This window comes from Canis lupus, chromosome 9 (genome assembly GCF_011100685.1).
Source record: "Canis lupus familiaris isolate Mischka breed German Shepherd chromosome 9, alternate assembly UU_Cfam_GSD_1.0, whole genome shotgun sequence".
Classification (NCBI taxonomy): Eukaryota; Metazoa; Chordata; class Mammalia; order Carnivora; family Canidae; genus Canis; species Canis lupus.
In genome coordinates, this window is record NC_049230.1 from 45,830,637 (window position 1) to 45,849,218 (window position 18,582).

Consider the following 18,582-nt stretch of genomic DNA (forward strand, 5'->3'; position numbering starts at 1 on the left):
CTTGCCTTTGGCCCAGGGCGCGATCCTGGAGACCCGGGATCAAATCCCACGTCGGGCTCCTGGTGCATGGAGCCCGCTTCTCCCTCAACCTGTGTCTCTGCCTCTCTCTCTCTCTCTGTGACTATCATAAAAAAAAAAAAAAATTAGAAGGTTCAGGATGAACAGGGGGTCCGTGGAGCTAGAGGGGAGGGGTAGGAGTGAGTCAGAGGGGAACATGTACTAGTGCTTTAGGGCCACTGTAAAGACTGTTGTTTTTATCTTAGGAGTAAGAAGTAATTGGATAGTTAAATTGGGAAGCCACCAACTTAATTTCACCTTCTAAATCTTTCTCAGCTCTCTCCTCTCCATTCCAGGGGTCGCCGTGGATCAAGTCGTCACTCCTTAGGCTCTCCCTAGGTGACCTCCTAGGTCTCCCTGCTGCTGATCTGGCTATGTCACCTGCATCCCCCTGCAAGTCCTCATCAGAGCCTGTGTGTCCAGCAGTGCTTCAGGCTCTGGGGATGGGCAGTGGGCAAGCAGACAAGATCCCTACCCCCCAGAGCCTAAATCTGGAGGTAGAGCAGTCTAGACAATAAAAAGTTAACACTTTCTGATGAAATATAGTGTGCCAAGTACACAAGTCATAACTGTACCTGAGCTTCCCCTCCGCCCCCCCGCAAATAACTGTACCTGAACTTAATGAAATTTCTCATGAACCAAATACCCCTATGCAACCAGCACCCACATCAGGAAACACACAGTTAGTACTCACCTCCTGACTTCTAATAACAGATTAATTTTTTCTGGTTTTGAACTTTATGTAAAGGAATCATACAGCCTGCTCTCTTGGGTCTGGCTTCTTTTGTTTAACCTCACATTTGTGACATTCATCTGGGTTGTGGATGGCAATAATCCATTCACCGTGGAAAGCTTTTAATTGAGGGGTGCCAGGCAGCCCAGGTGGCTCAGCAGTTTAGCGCTGCCTTCAGCCCAGGGTGTGATCCTAGGGTCCCGGGACCAAGTCCCATGTCAGGCTCCCTGCATGGCGCCTACTTCTCCCTCTGCCTGTGTCTCTGCCTCTCTCTCTCTCTCTGTGTCTCTCATGAATAAATAAATAAAATCTTTAAAAAATAATAATTGAGGGGTGCCATGGTCTGATGTCAACCCTAGAAGGCTCACTTGGCTGTGTGTGGAGAACAGAATGTAGAGAGACAAGCACAGGTTAGCAGGAAAGAGACATAGATGGTGTTGGCTGTAGAATCAAGGAAAGTGGTCAGAATGCAGAAATATTTTGCAAGCAGTGCTATGGAATTTGTGCCTAGTTTGTACAAGATGTGAGGGAAAGGAAAGGCTCAAGGATGGTGGGGTTCATGGTTCAGATTCCTGGATTTTTCTTTTGAAAACCAATTTTTTAAAAAAATTTTATTTGAGAGAGAACAAGAGCGAGAGAGATCACAGAAGGAGAGGGAGAAGCAGACTTGCCACCGAGTGGAGAGTCCAATGGTGCTTGAGCCCGGAGTGCTCGATCCCAGGACCCTGAGACCATGATTGGAGCCAAGGGCAGAGGCGCAACAGACTGAGCTGCCCAGGCACCCTGAGAAAATGGGTTTTACTGAGATGGAATCAGAGTGAGGGACAGATTTTGGGACTGGAGATTTCTTTCTTTTTTTTTTTTTAGGTTTTATTTATTTATTCACGAGAGACACAGACAGAGAGAGAGGCAGAGACACAGGCAGAGGGAGAAGCAGGCTCCATGCAGGGAGCCCAATGTGGGACCCGATCCCGGGACTCCAGGATCACACCCTGTGCCAAAGGCAGGCACTAAACTGCTGAGCCACCCAGGGATTCCCTGGAGATTTCTTTCTTTCTTTTAAAGACTTTTTGCAGGAGAGACACAGAGAGAGGCAGAGACACAGACAGAGGGAGAACCAGGCTCCCTACAGGAAGCCTGATGCAGGACTTGATCCCAGGACCCTAGGATCATGACCTGAGCCAAAGACAGACAACCACTGAGCCACCCAGGTGCCCCACAACTGGAGATTTCTATTTTGAACATGTCATTATTGAAATACCACACAAAAAAAGAAAGAAAGAAAGAAAGAAAGAAAGAAAGAAAGAAAGAAAGAAAGAAAGAAAGAAAGAAAGAAATACCACACTAATGTAGATGAATATAGCCTACCTGGGACACTTCAAGTTATGTCTCTGGTTCTACTTTTGTTCTGAGGAATGTTTGGATGATAACATTATATGTTCATCCTACCTACTGGGCACCCATATGGATTTGTCAGATAGGCTTTTGGATATCTTGATCAGGACTGGAAGAGTGTGGGACGCCTGGGTGGCTCAGCAGTTGAGCGTCTGCCTTCGCTTCAGGGTATGGTCCTGGAGTCCCAGAGTTCCGGAGTCCCAAGATCGAGTCCCATATCGGGCTTCCTGTATAGAGCCTGTTTCTCCCTCTGCCTCTCTCTCTCTGTGTCTTTCCTGAATAAATAAAAAAAATCTAAAAAAAAAAAAGGACTGGAAGTGTGTATTTGGGAGCACACAGATGCATTTAAAGTCATGGAACTGGTGGAAGTAACCTAGGAGGAGATGGGGATGGAGAGAAAAAGGAGCCCTGGGATCAAGTGAGCAAAGGAGACAGAAAAGACACGGCATGTGAGGTTCTGGGGGTGGGAATGGAGAGGCAGAGTTTGAAGAAGGAGGAACAGTTTGCTCCACCGCCTGCTGCCGAGGGAAGAGATGTCCTTTCGGTGGTCAACATGAAGGTCACCCACAAACTTGGCAACAGCTGTTTCAAAGGAGAGATGGGCACAGACTGAAGCTGAGGAGGGAATGGAGCCAAGACAGGACAGACACAAGAATAAATAGCTCTTTCCCTCATGGCTGTGAGGGAGAACCGAGAAATGGGCAGTAGCTTTAGGGGATGTGGCCTAGAGGAAGTGTCACTAAAGAGGAGAGTGACAGAGGATGTTCGAAGGCTGTGGGATGACCCTCCGAGAGGGATACATGCATTATGCAGGAGAAGGGCTACCGCAGGGCAAAGCCATGGAGAACACAGTGGAGGCCTTCTCCTTTGGCAGGAGCAGGATACCTTTCATGGCAATCGGAGGAGACATGAGCCTTTCTTTCTTCCTTCTTTTTTTCTTTTCTTTCTTTTTAATGTTTTTTTTTTTAAGATTTTATTTATTTCTTCGTTAGAGACACACAGAAAAAGGCAGAGACACAGGCAGAGGGAGAAGCAGCCTCCATGTAGGGAGCCCAACGTGGGACTCGATCCCAGGTCTCCAGGATCACACCCCGGGCTGCAGGCAGTGCTAAACCGCTGTGCCACAAGGGCTGCCCTTTCTTTCTTTCTTTCTTTCTTTCTTTCTTTCTTTCTTTCTTTCTTTCTTTCTTTCTTTCTTTCTTTCTTCTTTCTTTCTTTCTTTCTTTCTTTCTTGTTAAAGATTTTATTTATTTATTTGAGAGGGAGAGGGAGAGAGAGAGAGAGAGAGAGCACAAAATCAGGAGGAGGGAAAAGCAGACTCCCTACTGAGCAGGGAACACCACCTGGGACTCGATCTTGGGACCCTGGGATCATGACCTGGGCCAAAGACAGACACTTAATGGACTGGACTACCCAGGTGCCCTGAGATGAATCTTTCTTCCTAAGTTCATGAAGTAATTGGAGCAAACAAAAAGGTATAACCAATTGCATAATGCCGTTGCTCAGCAGATTGTTGATATAAGTGGCTTCCCTTCATTATTTCTCAGGGCTGTAAGACTTTTCCACCTCTATCCAGTTTGCTGTTGATGGACATGCGAGGAGCTTCTACTTTTTTCTTTGTTGTTGTTCCACTGCAAACAGTGCTGCGATAATGTTCTTGTACAAGCATACTTTGTGCACATATATGGAATTTTTCCAGCACACATGCTTAGGAGTAGAATTGCTGAGTTGTGGGTTTGGGTTTACCCATCTTTAACCTGCCAGGGCTGCCACATATTGTTAAGCTCAGCTTTGCCATATGATGCCAGATTCTTCTTCAAAGTGGTTCTATCAGTTTACATTCCCACATTCTCACCAGCAGGGCAGGAGAGTTCCTGGTTGTCCACATCCTCACCAACACTTGGTCTTTGTCAGATGTTTAGATTTTGCCCATCTGATGATTGAGAAATACGCTCATCATATTGTGGTTTTATTTTTTATTTTACTTTTTAAAGATTTTATTTATTTGAGAGAGAGCATGAGATGGGGGGCGGTGGGTGGACAGAAGATGAGAGAGGAGAGGGAAGAGAGAGGAGAGGGAGAAGAAGGCTCCCCACCCAGCAGGGAGCCTGACACCGGGCTGGATCCCAGGATCCCGGGATCACGAAGTGAGTGGAAGGCAGCTGCTTAACTGGCTGAGCCATCCAGATGCCCCCAAATTATGATTTTAATTTGCATTCCCCTGATGAATGGTGAGGATAAAACATCTTCTTCAGAAGCTTATTGGCCACTTAGGATTCTTCTCCTGTGAATTACCTGGGTCTATGTTTCTGTTGAGTTTTTATTTTTTGTACTAATTTATAGTGTTTTCTATATTACCATTCATAATCTTTTTTGTCAGTTACCTCTGTGTAACAAATATTTTATCTCAGTGTGAAACTTTTGTTTTCATTTTGTTTTATGGTATCTTTCCCTGAAAATAAGTGGGGTTTTTTTTGGTTGTTGTTTTGTTTTAAATATTGTATGTATGTATGTATATATTTATTTATTTATTTGACGGCACAAGCAGGGGGAGCAGCAGGCAGAGGCAGAGGGAGAAGCAGACTCCCCACTAAGCTGAGAGCCTGATGTGGGACTTGATCCCAGGACCCCAGGATCATGACCTGAGCCGAAGGCAGATGCTTACCCAACTAAGTCACTCCAGGCCCCCCTGAAAATAAAATTTTAACTTTACTGTCAAATTTATCAATCTTTTATAATTTGTGCTTCTTTTGATGTCTTGCCTAAAAAAAAAAATTCACCCTTCAAGATTCAGTTTAGGTACGTATATTCCGACCACATTGCCACAATACCCTACAAAACAATGTTGTCCAATAGATATACAATGCAAACTACATATGTGATTTAAGATTTTCTAGTAGTCACATTTAAAAAGTGATATTAATTTTAATAATGTATTTTATTTAACCCAATATATATAACCAACATAAAAATTATTGAGATATTTTACATTATTTTTTCATATCAAATATCCAAAGTCTGTTGTGTATTTTACACTTATAGCAACTCAGACTAGCCACATTTCAAGTGCTCTGTGGCCACATGGCTAGTGGTTATTGTGTTGGACAGCGTGGCTATAGAGACTGCTATGATAGGATGTGTCACATGACAGTGGAATGCTCTGTTCTCATACCAGCCTGTGATTAGTCAGTAAATTTCTGCATGACACTGAGTCTTATTCATCTTTATCTTCCTCCTCCTCTGCAAACCTAGCTACTGCTAGTGCTTTGCAGAGAGTTACTCCATTTTTTGTTGAAAGGATTGAACTCTGACTGTTGATACATTTTTTTTTCTTACATGAAGCTGAACTTTGCCCACTGTAAAGGTCTACCCAGGGGCTCTAGCTCTGCTTCCTGGAGCTTCATATGAGATGATGTTTGAATTTTCTCTTCATTCAACTAAGTATCCCAGAGCACTCTCTATCCCTTCTCTGAGCTCTCCTCTGACCATTGGGCTTTCGGCCAGCACTCCTACCTGTCTAGAAAGCATTTTGTTCATTTTGTTACACAGTCTAATACACTGTCAGTATTTTATTTGTTTGTTTATTTATGATTTTATTTGTTTATTCATGAGAGACACACAGAGAGAGGCAGAGACACAGGCAGAGGGAGAAGCAGGCTCCATGCAGGGAGCCTGATGCAGGACTCGATTCCAGGACACTGGAATCAGGACCTGAGCTGAAGACAGACGCTCAACCACTGAGCCACTCAGGTATCCCAACACTTTTTTCTTTTAAAGATTTTATTTATTTGAGAGAAAGAGAAAGAGAGTGAGAGAGAGAGAAAGCATGAGGAGGGGGAGAGGCAGAGGGAGAGGGAGAAGCAGACTCCCCACTGAGCAGACATGGGGCTCCATCCCAGGATCCGGAGATCATGACCTGAGGCAAAGGCAGATGCTAAACCATCTGAGCTGCCCAGACACCCCTCCCATGTCAGTATTTTCTATTCACAACCACACTGCATGATCCTAAGCATCCCAGCTGAGCAGAGCCTCAGTATTGTCCTGTCTAGGTGACCTCTATTTTGCCTAGGCGGTGCCACGCACACACTTGGCCTCCCCTCAGGACTAATGGTTATAGCATAGCTCAATTCTTCCTGTGGTCAGATATTTTTTCCACTGGCCTTTCTGATTTTCAGAAATCACATAATTCCAGGGCTGAACAAGCAAATCAACATCCCAGTTCCATCCCTCCATTTTTCAGCTAATGAAACAAACGGAGGACTGGGAGAGTTGTCTCGACCCAAATCCTGGTTAGTGTCAGAGCAAAGGACCAGGAAAAATTGAGAGTCCCAGCACAGGCCTGGGGTTTGCTCTGCTCTGACTTGCCTTCCAGGCCTCCTCTGGAAGACTCTTCCTCAGTCCTGTCTCCCACCCAAGTTGGCCAGGGTGCCCCATGGGGGTGCGACCACAGGCAGGAGGAAGGCCCGGGTCCTGAAGGAAGGTCTGGTGGAGGAGCCAGGGTGTGTGAATTTGTGTGTGTTGGGGGTGTGGGGTGGAAGGGTGGCAGTGGGTTAAAGTCAACATCGGGCAATGATGCAATCACAGGATCCGAATTGAGTGCAGGCCGCTTTAAGAGAGGAGTAGCTGTAATCTGAAGCTTGCTGGCCTCTGGATTGGGAGGCGCAGCAAAAGCTCTGGTGCTTGCTGGAGCCCCTCAGCCTGCAGACCTAGGCTGGCGCAGAGCTGCAGCACACCCACAGGTAAAGCAGCTCCCAGTCTGGTGAGAGTGTCTGGAGAGGCTCTCCTGGGAGCACTCCTGGGAGAGGACGAGAGGGGTGCAGGGAGAGGAGGTGGGGAGACAGTAGCTCCTGCAACTTGGGCACCAGGGTGAGAGGATGAGACTGGGCAGAGGGAGTTGGGGCTCAGAAGGCCAGGGCCCAGTTTTCCCCAAACCCCACTGCACCACTAGGGGAAGAGGCTGGAAAGGCTTTTGAATGAAGTGGGTGGGTAGCAGTGGAGGAGGGAGGTGGTGGGAAGGAGCAGGGAGCGCAGCTGCTGGGCCAGGTCTGAGCAGCACCTAGGGGAGGAGGACCCCCCAGTCCCGAGGGAAGGAGACTGTCCTAAAGCTGGGCTTCCATGGGGCAGTCGGGAGGCGGCTGTCCTGCAGTCCAGCCTTGGCTGGGGCTCAGCTCCTTGCTGCTTTTTCAAAATCAACTGGTGCTGATTCCCAAGCCAACCCCTGGCCTGTTGAGCTCTGCAGAAGACTGGGAGGAAGGACAGCTGGGTCCTTCCAACCAGCATTCAGCCCTTTTCGGTGGCCAAATTAGTTGTTAGTGAAAGCTGGGAGACCAATGGGGCTTTGGCATCTTGCAAACAATGACTGCTATTTAGTTCAGCCAGTGTTTGGGGCTTGGGGGCTCGGCGGCCTCTGCTGGAGAGAACAGCTGCCCGCATCCTTTCCGCTCCCTGGGGTAAGCCACAGCCAGCAGAGGCTTTCCAGAAACCCTGTCACTGTCTGGCCCATGCCTGTCCACCAGAAGTTCAGCCCCTAGCTCAGGGTAGGAGGGGAAGGGGGCCCGGGAGTTCTTCTAGGGCTGGATCTCCTGGGAGGTGGGGTGGAGGTGAAACTCATGGGTGCCCTGGTCCAACTCACTCACGTTCCAAGACTTCAGAAGGAACACTGCCTGGAGACTGTTGGGGTCACCATGGGTGGAGTGGGCCTGGAGGGGACCCCTCGGAACCTTTCTCCCGAAGCCAGGGGAGAGGGTGGTGCCCTTCCCTGCACTGCCCAGGAGGTCCACTGCCATGTGGCTTTAGGCTGTGTGGTGCTGGGAGGAGGAGGAGGGATGGTGTTTGTCTCACAACTGGATTTAATCTGAAACACATGTACTGGCTCAAATATATCCTCTCAGCTGGAAGGCAAGGTCACAAAATCCCAGTTCCTTGTGTTTCTTGATTTGGGTAAATGTGGCAGAAAGGAAGGCCCGACCTTGGCCCAACAGGGAGAATATCTACCTCCTCCCCATATCCTCCCCTTCCTGGTAGGACAGGAGTCTGGCTTGGATACTGCCCTTTGGACAGGATGGTATCATTGTCCCCGTGCCCCTGGCCAGGCGGCGGCTGCCTGCCCTCAGGCCACAAACAATCACCTCAGACAGGGCGTTGAGTGGGCTCAGAGGGACCTCCAACCCCATGCAGACTCTTACTCTCTGCCCTCTCAGTGACCTTTTATGGGGCCCTCCATAATCTCTCCACTTCCCTCATCCCCAGGGTTTGAGGTGGAGGACTCAGAGGTGCAATTAGTACTACAAGTCCCAGCAATTGGCTCTGGGCTAGCTGTGGTCCCATGTGCCTTCCACTGCCGGGGTCCCTCACCTTATATTCAGTCCTCAGTGCACCCACATGGGGACAGTGATCCTACAATCTGGGGCTGGGGCTGACTATAGGGATGGGATTCCTACAGAGAAGGTTTGACCTTACCTTCAAGCGCATTTGAACTGTGCCCTTAGTTCCCTTAAACACTCTGCCAGGCTGACCCCTGCGTCCCTCCTATCTCGGGTCCCTACCCTGGCCAGAGGCACTAGAGCTAACGGCTTTTCCTGTAGCCTTGCTGCCTATAAATCTCACGGAATTTTTGGTCTCTGATAAACCAGTCTGCTGAGGCTCAGGCAAGAAGATTCCTGCCAGCTCTGGGGTGGGGAGAGCAGCTGGCGGCCTCTGTGGTGTTAAAGGTCTCTATCTGGTACTGCAGACAGCTCTTCCTGCTGCCTTAATGGAAGATTTCTCCCTGAGCACCCAGGGCAACTGTGCAGGAGAGCAGCTGGCTGAGAACGAGGAGTCTGGGGGGCTCATTCTAGGACACAAGCTCCAGATCCAGGTTTGGGAAGAAAGCTGGGCTAGTTACCCCTGGCTGTCTAGCCATAAGCTGAGCAAGCTCTGGAGGCGGTCTCTTCTTTTGTTGCCTTTCATCTCTACAGTGTTGTCCGGTGGATTATCTGTCTTGATTCTAAGGACTTCGGCCAAAAATCACACACCGCACTCCCAACTTTCCTATTTGTTCTGAGAAGTCAGGAAAGTATGTGTGCTGCGTGTGGGGAAGGTTTTTTGCAGGTATATAAAAGGATGACAATGAAAATGCTGGAGACCCTCGGGCTGGGTGTGTGTGTGTGTAGGTGTAGGGGAGGTGAGGGGTAGGGGAGGCGGATTATCAATTGTTGACAGAGCAGTATGGATGGAGGGAGGACATGGGCCAACCAGAGGTCCTAGTTGCTGAGACTTTGTCCCACTTTTTAAACAGAAGACCTCTTGGAAGATCCTACCTGTGAAACCCCTCTAGCTGCCTTCATCCCCTCCCACTCCAGGGGGTGAGTTCATGGATGCAGCAAGTGCCAGGAGGCTGAGGGAAGGTGGCATACCTAGAGCCCTGGACCCAGATTTCCCTTCTCCCTTGTGGTCCAGGGGCCAGAGAGCTGGTCAGAGGAGGCCACTGCTGGGGAGGTGAAGGGATCTGGGGTCGTTTAACCTGAAGCATAGAAAGCTCTGAGGGTGTAAGAGCTATTTTTTTTTTAAGATTTTATTTATTCATGAGAGATAGAGAGGCAGAGACACAGGCAGAGGGAGAAGCAGGTTCCCCGTGGGGAGCCTGATGTAGGACTCAATCCCAGGATCCCGGGATCCCGCCCTGAGCCGAAGGCAGATGCTCAACCACTGAGCCACCCAGGTGCCAATGTAAGAGCTATTTTTGAGCTGGTCGGGGGAAGAGGACCTGGGATCTCTGGAGAGCTCACCTGCCTCTGTACTGTTCAATTGTAATCCGTATTACAATAGGTAAGAACTATTTGGTTTCAATTTCACAGGAGAAGACATTATGACTTAGAGAGCTATTAAGACACAGAATTGAGATTTAAAACCCGGCTGTCTCACCCTAGACCCCGTCTCCTTCCCAGGACAGAAGAACTCTCCATAGAGAACTATCTGAGAAGGGAATGGGTCCCTTATGAGGCCACAGGTTCTAGGCTAGAGCAATTCAAGAAGAGAGTCTGAGAATCTCCTGGGGATAGCAAGGAGCTGGACCAGCTGCCTCCATTCTCTGTATTCTGTGATTCTATGTATGGGAACTAGGTTCTGTCCCATTTGTCCCATTACAAATCCTATGTAATGAGCTAGTCAGGTGCCTCTAGGGAAAAGCCTTGCTGTGCACACATCTGCACAGAGGAGTCCACTGCTGGATCTCCACAGCCCTGGAGCTTTAGGTCCAAAGGTCCCTGACACACACAGCGGGATGAAAGCACAAGTTCACCCTGGGCCCGTAGGCCACGAGGCAGGTGGAGGGGCTGCGATGTGCTGAGAGGGAGGGACTGTAAAATTGAGGGTCCACTTCCAGCCTGGGGAGTTCAGAGGCGAGGTGCCCAGACCTGCCAATCTGCTCCCCAGCCAGGGTGGCCGGCAGAGCGGGGCAGTGGCAAGGGAGACAGCTCGCCGCCTCTTGCTTTCTTGCAGGTCCCAGGATGCAGGCCCTCGTGCTACTCCTCTGGACCGGAGCCCTCCTGGGGCACAGCAGCTGCCAGAACGATGCGGGCGGCCCCCAGGAGGTCAGGGAGGTCAGGGGTGGGGTGAACTGGGGTGCCGGCAGTCCCTCAGCAGGCAGCATGGAGATGGGGCAGGCGCCCAGGTTTGGCCTTGCTGCACAGATAGGGCCTTGACTTCTCCTTCAGCAAAACAAACAGAAAGCATCTTGCTTTTCCTTTCAGAGAACATGGTGGAGACAAAAATAAGACCCTAAAAGGTGAAAATTGAAGGAAGAGTGTAACAAGCCCGGGAGGTCCCTTCAGTGAAGACCTTTTCTCATTACCTTCTGTTACTTGTGGGTCTCACTGGGCGTGGTCCTGGATACTTGTTCCTTCTTTCCTACCCAGAGGAAGCATCATCAGACTGCAGAGGCAGATGCTGAGAAGCTTACGCTAAGTGACAGTGAGGGGCCAGGGCAGTCTGGGCATGCTGGCTGGAGCCCTGGGCTTTGTTGTGAGTTCTGAGTTTGAATTCTGGCTCTACCTCTCACTTAGCTTTGTTACCTTAGACAAGTCTCTTTTACCTGAGTCTCTTTCTTACCTATAAAATGGGATTAAAAATACCTATCCTGGGGTATCCAGGTGGCTCACTTGGTTAAGCATCTGACTTCAGGTGAGGTCATGATCTCGGGGTCCTAGGATCAAGCTTCATGTCAGGGCTCCCTGCTCAGCAGGGAGTCTGCTTGGAAAATTTTTTCCATCTGCCTCTTCCCCTGCTTAAATGAACACGTATACTCCTCTCTTTCTCAAATCAAGATTTTATTGATTTTTTGCACACACACATTGAAGGGAAAGGAGAGGGGCAGAGGGAGAGGGAGAAGCAGGGCCCCTAATGAGCAGGGAACATGATTTGGGGCTCCATCCCAGGACCCCTGAGATTATGACCTGAGCTGAAGGCAGACACGTAACCTACTGAGCCACCCAGGCGCCCAATATAAATAAATCTTTAAAGAAAAACCAAAACTACCCTTGCAAGGCCATTGTGGCTAGTCACTTACTTTTTACCTACTGAATACCTGCTCTGTAGGCGCTGGGGATGGGTGGAAATATAAGACTCATTTCTTGCCTTCAAAGAACTCAGGCTTTTGAGGTATCAAATATATCAACAAGCATGAAATGAAGTAACTCAAATGAAAAGAACTAGCGCAGAGCCCGGTACATGGTAGCTGATTAACATGTATGTGGTAGTTGACCCTGTAAAAGGCTCAGAAAACCAAAAAGCGCCTTCAGATTGCAGTGATTGGGGAAAAGTTGCGGTGGAGGAGATGATATGTGATCAGGGCCACGGAAGACAGGGTGGTGGTGAGGGGATCACAGCCAGGTCAGGTGGAGACCTGGGAGCAGTAAGGAAGGGGAACAGACAGGCAGCTTGCTCTGGTCTGAGAGCTGGGTTCCTTGCAAGGGGCTCTTTTCTAAGAATGTCACAGGCCTGAGGCTCACAGGTCATTAGTGTTTGACCCCGGTTAGCTCATTTCCATTTGGGGCTGCCTGTCCCCAGTCGAGAACTCCTGCGTAATCAGGAAGCCCACTCTCCTTCCAACATAAGGCCACACATAGGGTGTTCGGGCAGGATGTCTCTAAGGGGCCAGACTGACGATCCCACTCAAGGCAACGAGATCGGTCACGCATGGCTCAAGTCTGACAGCTCGTGTACTCCAATCCAGGACTCTCCAGCTCCCGACGCGACAGGGGTGCCCGTGGAGGAGGAGGACCCCTTCTTCAGGGTCCCCGTGAATAAGCTGGCAGCAGCCATCTCCAACTTCGGCTATGACCTGTACCGTGTAAGGTCCAGCTTCAGCCCTGCTGCCAATGTGCTGCTGTCACCACTCAGCGTGGCCACCGCACTCTCTGCGCTCTCGCTGGGTGAGTCCTCTGAGCAGAGGGCCCCGGGGTCCTGGAGCGGCCCGTGGCCTCTGCACCAACACGCTTCTGAGCCCTAGAGGCCCTTCCCCTTATGGAGAAGCAAAGAGGTGCTGAGAGAACATCCCCCCCAGGGTCCCCTGCGTGAACCTACAACCCCTGTCTCGCTCCACGGGGGGCACTGAGCACCTGCTGACTTGGACCATGGCCTCAGGACCACTTATTGACGGGATGACTTCAATGTTCACTCCTTACACGGGCTTCTGGGTGCCAGCCATTCGGCTAGCTCTGGCCTAGCAGGCCTGGCCTCTCCCTCGCTCAGGTCCCAGCTGAGGTCACGGGAGGTGGAGGGGACTAATAAACAGGCAACTGGAAAATATTCTGGTAAAAGCCGTGATGGCAGAAGTGCAGGGCTCGTACCCTTCACGCCTGCCCTTGTCGGTCTCCCTAGGCCCAATGCCCTTAGCCTGCTTGAGGAATCTGTTTTTCTTCCATTGCCTTCAAATTTCTTGCCCACCTAGCATGTCTCCAGGATGAACAGTGACTGAGGGCAGGGCAACCCTGTCCTGTCCCGGGAGCCGCCCCGACCTGGGCCCTGGTGGCCAGTTACTGAGGCTCCCACCCTTGTTTGGCAGGAGCGGAACAGCGGACAGAATCCACCATTCACCGGGCTCTCTACTACGACCTGATCAGCAACCCGGACATCCACAGCACCTATAAGGAGCTCCTTGCCTCTGTCACTGCCCCGGAGAAGAACTTCAAGAGTGCTTCCCGGATTGTCTTTGAGAGGAGTGAGTCACCTGGCCTGGGACTCTCCATGCTCCACAGGGGGATTCTTTTTTCTTTTCTTTCTTTCTTTTTTTTTTTTTTAATTTTATTTATTCATGAGAGAGACACACACACAGAGAGGCAGAGACAGAAGCAGGCTCCCCACAAGGAACCCGATGCAGGACTTGATCCAGGATCCCGGGATCAGGGCCCAAGCCGAAGGCAGACGCTCAACCCGCTGAGCCATCCAGGCGTCCCTCTTTTTTCTTTCTTTCTTCTTTCTTTCTTTCTTTCTTTAAGATTTTCATTTATTTATTCATGAGACACACAGAGAGAGGCAGAGACATAGGCAGAAGCATGATCCCCGTGGGGAGCCCAATGCAGGACTCGATCTTAGGACCCCAGGATCACGATCTGAGCCAAAGGCAGACGCTCAACCACTGAGCCACCCAGGCGCCCCAACAAGGGGGGGTCTCTTTTTGCTCAGGCTGCGCCTGGCCCTGGTGGGCAGGAAGGGGCCCCATGGGCTCCGAGAGGATCAGAAAGAGGAAGTAGACTGAGGGAGACAGGGAGAGGGCCGAGGTAGGGTGGTAACCTGAAGATAAATGGCCATGAGTGAAGTACATTGTTTCCTGTCCAGCGCCCGGGAAGGCTGGCATGACGTCTTGGCAAGTCATGGGAAGTCACTAGGCAGGAAGTCAGGGCCTGCTAAGTGGCAAACCAAAACCTAAGCCTGGCATGCTCTCAAAGGGCGGATGCTGCTTCGCTTTCACTCCCAGAGCACGCTAACCTCTGTTCCACCTCTCTCTCCCCAGAGCTGCGGATAAAATCCAGCTTTGTTGCACCACTGGAGAAGTCCTATAGCACCAGGCCCAGAATCCTGACCGGCAACCCTCGCCTGGACCTTCAGGAGGTTAACAACTGGGTGCAGGCCCAGATGAAAGGGAAAATTGCTAGATCCACACGGGAAATACCCAGTGGAATCAGCATTCTCCTTCTTGGTGTGGCTTACTTCAAGGGTGAGGGTTTCACTTCTCTTTTGGTTCAGGGTGGATGGTAGGTGTCAGAGAGGATGGGGAAGGGGGCTGGCAAAGACACAACTCAGCAGTAACTCAGAAGCGAAGCCAGAGGACGAGCTGGGAAATGCGCTTGCTCAAGGGCTCTGCACTTGTCATCAAATCCCAGGCGAACAGGCTGTGTGTGTCTACAGAGTATAAGAGGCCCTGAACAAAGACTAGCAGAGAGAAGAAATGGCTTCCCCTTGTGGGCCTGTTTGGGGTGGGCACTGTGAGAGTCTGGCTGGAGTCAGATGAGGGTCAAAGCCCAGCTGGGCCTTTCCTGGCTATAGAACCCTGCATAGGCTTCACAGCCTTTCCCAGGCCTGTTCCCCCACCTCTGACACGGATGACACACTTACTCCAGAGGCTGTTTCTGTTGTCTCCTGTCCTCACACCAATACGAGCGCGGTGCTCAGGGGGACAAGTATTCAACAAACCATTGTTAGTTGTCTAACAGCATTCTGCTGTGGTGATGTGCCCAAGACTACTCCACAGGCTATGTAGGCCTGGCCCCATTCAGATAAGACTTGGGTGGGATTTGGGGCAACCTCTCCTTAAAATGCTTTATAACAGTCTATCAAGCAGTAACAGTGGACCCCTGACCCTGAGAAAACCCCTATCTGAAGCACTGATCTCCAGAAAGTGAGAGAAGCCATTACCCAGGCCAGTGTATCAAAACTCACATTAAGCGAAGGGAGGTTGGGTATCACCTCACCGTGTGAGCACCGACCAATACCTCCACCTCTCTTAACTTCAGTGCTTTTCCAGATGTGAGAGGGGTGATATTTGGGTCCCTTGCAGCTCTGACCTCCTTTGATGCTGTCCCCCAGACAGCTCACTTCAGGAGACACCAGTTGACTTCCCTCCCAGGCTATCAGGACTTCTATGATTCAGATGTTCAAATCAATAATTCCTCCTGAGTATCTCCTCTCGAGTCTATATATGGAAGGTATTCAGGCCTTAGACATTTTGTGGTTCAGCCCACACATTCTGAGACAGAGCTATTCCCGGATGTGTTGGGGTCTCTAAGATTCCTTTAGCTAGGCAGCTTTCAACAATAGGCTTTGGTCTCCTGGCACGGTCCCAATGCCTGTCTGGTCTCCTCGGGCTCAGGGCACTCCATTTGTTTCATTCCAGGGCAGTGGGTAACAAAGTTTGACTCCAGAAAGACTTCCCTCGAGGATTTCCACTTGGATGAGGAGAGGACTGTGAAAGTCCCCATGATGTCAGACCCTAAGGCCATCTTACGCTATGGCTTGGACTCTGATCTCAGCTGTAAGGTCTGTAGGGGCCGGGTGAGTGGTGGTGGTGGTGGGGGGGGACAGAGACAGGAAGAATAGCAGAGTAGAAATAGGATGCCCTTTGGGATGGAACAGCTGTCTAAATTCTACCTGCTACGTGGCTTCAGCAAGCCAATAGCTTCTCTGAACCTTTTTTCTTAGAATGAAGAAAAATAGGTATTGAAACTTATCCTTTTAAGGTTTATTGTAAGGATTAACAGATAATGTGAAATGGGCCAAGACTGGGCAACTCACGTATTGGTATTTTCTTGTCTTTTTCCCCCTTCTTCCTCTGTCTCTCCTTTTTTTTTTCTTTCTTTGGGGGGGAACTTTTTATTTCTAGAATTCAAAACCAAACTTAAAAAACTGCCACATACTCCAAATTGCTGGCATTCTAAGTTTTTCACATATACCTGACACTTTTAATTCGAAGTCAGTAGTTTTTAAGCCTTTTTCCTTGAGAATCTGATGAAATGCCTAAAACACTTGAGAGAAAAAAAAAAACCACTTGAGAGAAATGCTATATATGCACACACATTTCTGCATATGGTTTCAGGGGCTGTTAGGACTCCTGATGCAGTTTGTCCCATGGACCTTAGGTTAAGAACCTCTGCTCTTTAAAAAAATATATTGATTTATTCATGAGAGAGAGAGAGGCAGAGATACAAGCAGAGAAGAAGCAGGCTTTCTGCAGGCAGCCTAATATGGGACTGAATCCCGGATCCCAGGATCACGCTCTGAGCCAAAGGCAGACGTTCAACTGCTGAGCCCCCCAGGCGCCCCTTTATTACTGCTTTTTTTTTTTAAATAAAATCTTTTTATTTATTATTTATTTAAGATTTTATTTATTTATTCATGAGAGACAGAGAGAGAGAGAGAGAGAGGCAGAGACACAGGCAGAGGGAGAAGCAGGCAGAGGGAGAAGCAGGCATCATACAGAGAGCCTGATGTGGGACTTGATCCAGGGTCTCCAGGATCATGCCCTGGGCTGCAGGCGGTGCTAAACCGCTGCACCACCAGGGCTGCCCTTTATTACTGCTTCTATGTTGCTCCGTTCAACACTCCCACTTGTAGTTCAAGGCTCTGTACAGAATGGATGATCAGTAAATATTGGCAGACAATCTTTGGGAGAAAATACAGACCTGAAATTCAATTCTAGCTCCTCAGAACTACAAGAGAAAATTCTTTCAGCACCTAACTTCAGTTGGCATTAGGCTGAGGTAAGAAAAGACAAAAACCTACTTTTTTGAAGAAACCTCAGTAGATCTCTTGCTGCTAGAAGGCAATGGCCAAGAGGGACAGTTGTTAAATAGAGGTTGAGGAAAGCATGGCCAGGGACTCACTGTAGGAGGGGAGAAGGTAGCTTGGAGTGTGTGTCTAACTCACATGCTCCCTCCCTGCTGTTTCAGATTGCCCAGCTGCCCTTGACCGGCAGCATGAGTATCATCTTTTTCCTGCCTCTGAAAGTAACCCAGAACTTGACCATGATAGAAGAGAGCCTCACCTCTGAGTTCATTCATGACATAGACCGAGAGCTGAAGACAATTCAAGCAGTCCTGACCATCCCCAAGCTGAAGCTGAGTTATGAAGGCGAAGTCACGAAGTCCCTGCAGGAAATGAGTATGTCCGCAAGACCACAGTACTTTTTCTTGGGGGGTGGGTTGGGTTGAGCCTTTGAGCTTTCTGCCTTGCTAAGCAGAACTCGAGGAGGATTCTCTGGCCTTGTGGGGAGGCCACGGATGATTCCTTAATTCTAGTAGTCCTGGAGGGAAAAACTGAACTGCTTCTCTTATCAGGCACATTCCTCAGCCCCATAAGCATATATCTTGCAACAGAACACTACCTCTCAAGACAGGTCTGTTGAGCTGGTCTCTAATCTTAACCTCACTTGCTGTGTGCTCTTGGCAAGTCCCTTAACCCCTACCCAGCCCAGAGGTCTACATACCTTACGGAGGGGCCAAGTGGTGTTCTACTCCCAGCTTGCCTGCCTTCTTGAGAATCAGGATTTAGGCACCAGGACTCTATTCTTCCACAGGGTGTTGGGTAAGGCAGGGTTTTAATGGCAATCTCTCTCAATTTCTGCAGAACTGCAATCCTTGTTTGATTCACCAGACTTCAGCAAGATCACAGGCAAACCTATTAAACTTACCCAAGTGGAACATCGAGCTGGCTTCGAGTGGAACGAGGATGGGGCAGGCACCACCCCCAGCCCGGGGCTCCAGCCTACCCGCCTCACCTTTCCTCTGGATTATCACCTGAACCGACCTTTCATCTTTGTGCTGAGAGACACAGACACAGGGGCCCTTCTCTTCATAGGCAAAATCCTGGACCCCAGGGGCATTTAATGCTCCGGTTTTTAATGTTCCAATACCCTAGAAGAACAAAACCCTCAACGGATGGCAGATGACATATTACATGAAGGCTGCCCCTACAATGGTTTCAGTGTATACTTTGCAATAAAAGTGCTTTATCCTTAACATTTGTTGCCCTGTTCCTCCTCCTGTTTTGAGCTATGTTAAGTTTAATATGAAGTTAAAGAGTCCTTTAGTGATTTGCTGGTTCTTTACTTATAGTCTGGGTATATCTAAACTCTGCAGAAAGTCCCTATTTTTTTTTTTTAAGATTTTATTTATTTTTTCATGAGAGACAGAGAGAGAGAGGCAGAGACACAGGCAGAGGGAGAAGCAGGCTCCTCGCAGGGAGCCTGATGTGGGACTCGATCCCAGGACCAGGATCACAGCCCTGAGCTGAAGGCAGACGCTCAACCGCTGAGCCACCCAGGCGTCCCAGAAAGTCCCTATTTATAAGAACTTTTAGTTATCCTCATTGTAATAACTCAGGAATTGATTCTCTGCTCTGAGAGTATGTACTAGGACCACTAATAC

At 49.4% G+C, this 18,582-nt stretch overlaps 1 protein-coding gene across 1 annotated transcript; it reads left to right on the top strand.

Annotated features, from left to right (window-relative positions):
- The first annotated feature begins 6,832 nt into the window (after positions 1-6,832).
- On the top strand, positions 6,833-18,171 carry SERPINF1 (serpin family F member 1). The gene is made up of 8 exons (NM_001077588.2): positions 6,833-6,924; positions 10,664-10,751; positions 12,394-12,594; positions 13,227-13,382; positions 14,175-14,378; positions 15,555-15,697; positions 17,107-17,317; positions 17,783-18,171. Exons 2-8 carry the CDS (start codon positions 10,736-10,738, stop codon positions 18,040-18,042), a joined length of 1,191 nt encoding a protein of 396 aa, NP_001071056.2. The 5' UTR covers positions 6,833-6,924; positions 10,664-10,735; the 3' UTR covers positions 18,043-18,171.
- The last annotated feature ends 411 nt before the right edge of the window (positions 18,172-18,582 follow it).